General features: G+C 38.4%; 1 protein-coding gene across 3 annotated transcripts in view; it reads left to right on the forward strand.

The window, feature by feature from the left end:
* Positions 1–2135, forward strand: part of LOC106940120 (cell migration-inducing and hyaluronan-binding protein-like) — a 45674-nt gene that overhangs the window by 28119 nt on the left and 15420 nt on the right. The window contains exon 1 of one of the 3 annotated variants that reach the window (XM_015022762.1): positions 36–547. The exons of the other annotated variants lie outside the window; for them this stretch is intronic. Coding sequence (XP_014878248.1) covers positions 381–547 — 167 coding nt within the window. The 5' untranslated portion in view covers positions 36–380. Of the gene's footprint in view, positions 1–35; positions 548–2135 lie in introns of those variants that run through there. 3 annotated transcript variants of the gene reach the window in all.

Below are 2135 nucleotides of genomic sequence, written 5' to 3' on the forward strand. Positions count from 1 at the left end.
AGGAAGCAGGCTGGTTACTAGAATGTACCAAGGGAAAAATGGTCATTATTTGCATGCCTTCACTCACAAAGTATCATTAGCTCACATGAGGAGGGGAAGTCCTTATTAAAGATCATTTTAGTGCTCCTCTTCAGTCTGGGCTTCAATAAACAGGCAATAATTATACACAAAGAGACAGATGTCAGTATTATTAGTAGAAGGCAGAGGATGCAACTTGTAACAAGGGTCGAAGTCCAGATGTCATAAACATAGTAGATATCTATCATGGGCAAGGCAAGACAGCAATAATACTGGGACTTAAAGTCAGGAACTAGTGGAGGGAACTTAGCAGGAAAAGTTAAGATTTTGACATGACAGCATGAATTACAATGACAATCTAAATGATCACACTGTGCTACTTTGGAACATTGCATAGGTATAGCCCGCACCAGGATGCAGACCTCTTCAAACCCAGAGTTCCTGCAATCATCAGTCATTTTATAGCCTACAAAAACCAGGATCATGGAGCCTGGCTGAGAGGAGGAGATGTGTGGCTCGATGGCTGCCAGTGAGTACAATACATGAAAATTCTAATTATTATTCTGACCAAACGAATGCATGTTTGTCTGAAGTAATTATACAAAAGATGTATTTAAATCAATATACGAGCGTACGTATACATAAGCTTAATGTATCTGTGTTACATAGTAGCCTATGTAACACAGACCACTACAAGAGTTTTTTCCTCCCAACAGTCATCACCATCTTCAATTACTCTTTGAAGAATCTGAATTAATGAACTACAACATTAAATTTTCCTTTGAGCTTAATAAAATACTTTTGAATTGAATTAGAATTTTTATATATATATTATATTTTTTTTGGTTACCATTAGAGGTGTGCCGATCGATCAGCCACTGATCATAATCGGCCGATTTCCGTGAAAAAGTGTATGATTGGTGATTGTCGATCACTGTCTCTTGTTGCCGATCACCAAACCGATCAACTGTATCTCACTTCACAGCCTGCATGTGCAGCTCATCTCCTCTTTCCTTCTTTCCTTCGCACTGCGCAAACGCGCAGCAACGCATCCTAAGCGATGTCGTGTGGAACTATAATGCTCTGAGAGTGAATGGGGAAGTTTGCGCATTGCATGCATTTAAAAAACAAACACTTGATAGAGTTTGACTATATCGACTATATTGACTATATTGACTACTATAAAAAAAGACATTCGGAGAGATCAGGTAGTAGGTAAAGCAGCGCACAGCTACAAACACTCACCAGGAAGAGCATGACGGTCAGAAAAACTACACGAAAAGGGGCGTTTTTCACCCTGTACACTGACTCCGTGAGCTCGTGACCGACAGCTACCAACAGCTAGCGGGGAAGCGCATTGTCACTCATGGGAGTCAAAAACTGTCGATTGCGGAGTCCCATAAGTTGGGCTGGCGGGAGTCGTTAACAACTCTACTTAGCATACGAATAGCCTAGCATATGCAAAGGCGCTTCAGCAGACCAGGGCTGTGCAGAAACCACTAAAGGGGCAGGTGCTTAAAAAAACAAAAAGGGCACATCTAACCTCCTTCTATGACAGAATATTAACAAAGCCACAGCTTTCAGAGTTTAGTAAACAATGATAAATTACAGAATTGTGAGATAGGGTAACCTAGCCCTAACCCTACATAGAACATACAACTATGCATATGTAAGATATTTTATTAGTAATTTCTTTCTGCAGGTCTATTTTGTTATAGGAAAGTATTGCAATATTCAAACCCGCAATTTAGCAAGATATGTAAATCAGAGCTGGACCACCAGACATATTGTCTTTACAGAATTACACTATTAAAAATATAAACAAGGGCACAATGCAACCTTTTGGTGTACTGTAATCTATAAAAAAGAGCTGCCTGTTTGCTACACTTGCAGTGGAGATGAAGATGGTCCATTCAGGAAAGCAGAGCTGCATCAAACTTTAACGTGAAAATGGAGAAAAAAAACAACAAAATCAAAAGTTGAATTGTTAATGCATGTCACCATGAGAAAAGCCTACTGAGTTTTGCTTATAAACCTTTTTTTAAATTAAAATCACATTTTTGTCTCATGAAGTTTTTTTTTTTTTTTTTTTTTTTTTTAAAAAAAAAAATATTTTC

The sequence above is a fragment of the Poecilia latipinna genome, unplaced genomic scaffold (assembly GCF_001443285.1).
Source record: "Poecilia latipinna isolate Pla-1442-1.1 unplaced genomic scaffold, P_latipinna-1.0 Scaffold3098, whole genome shotgun sequence".
NCBI lineage: Eukaryota > Metazoa > Chordata > Actinopteri > Cyprinodontiformes > Poeciliidae > Poecilia > Poecilia latipinna.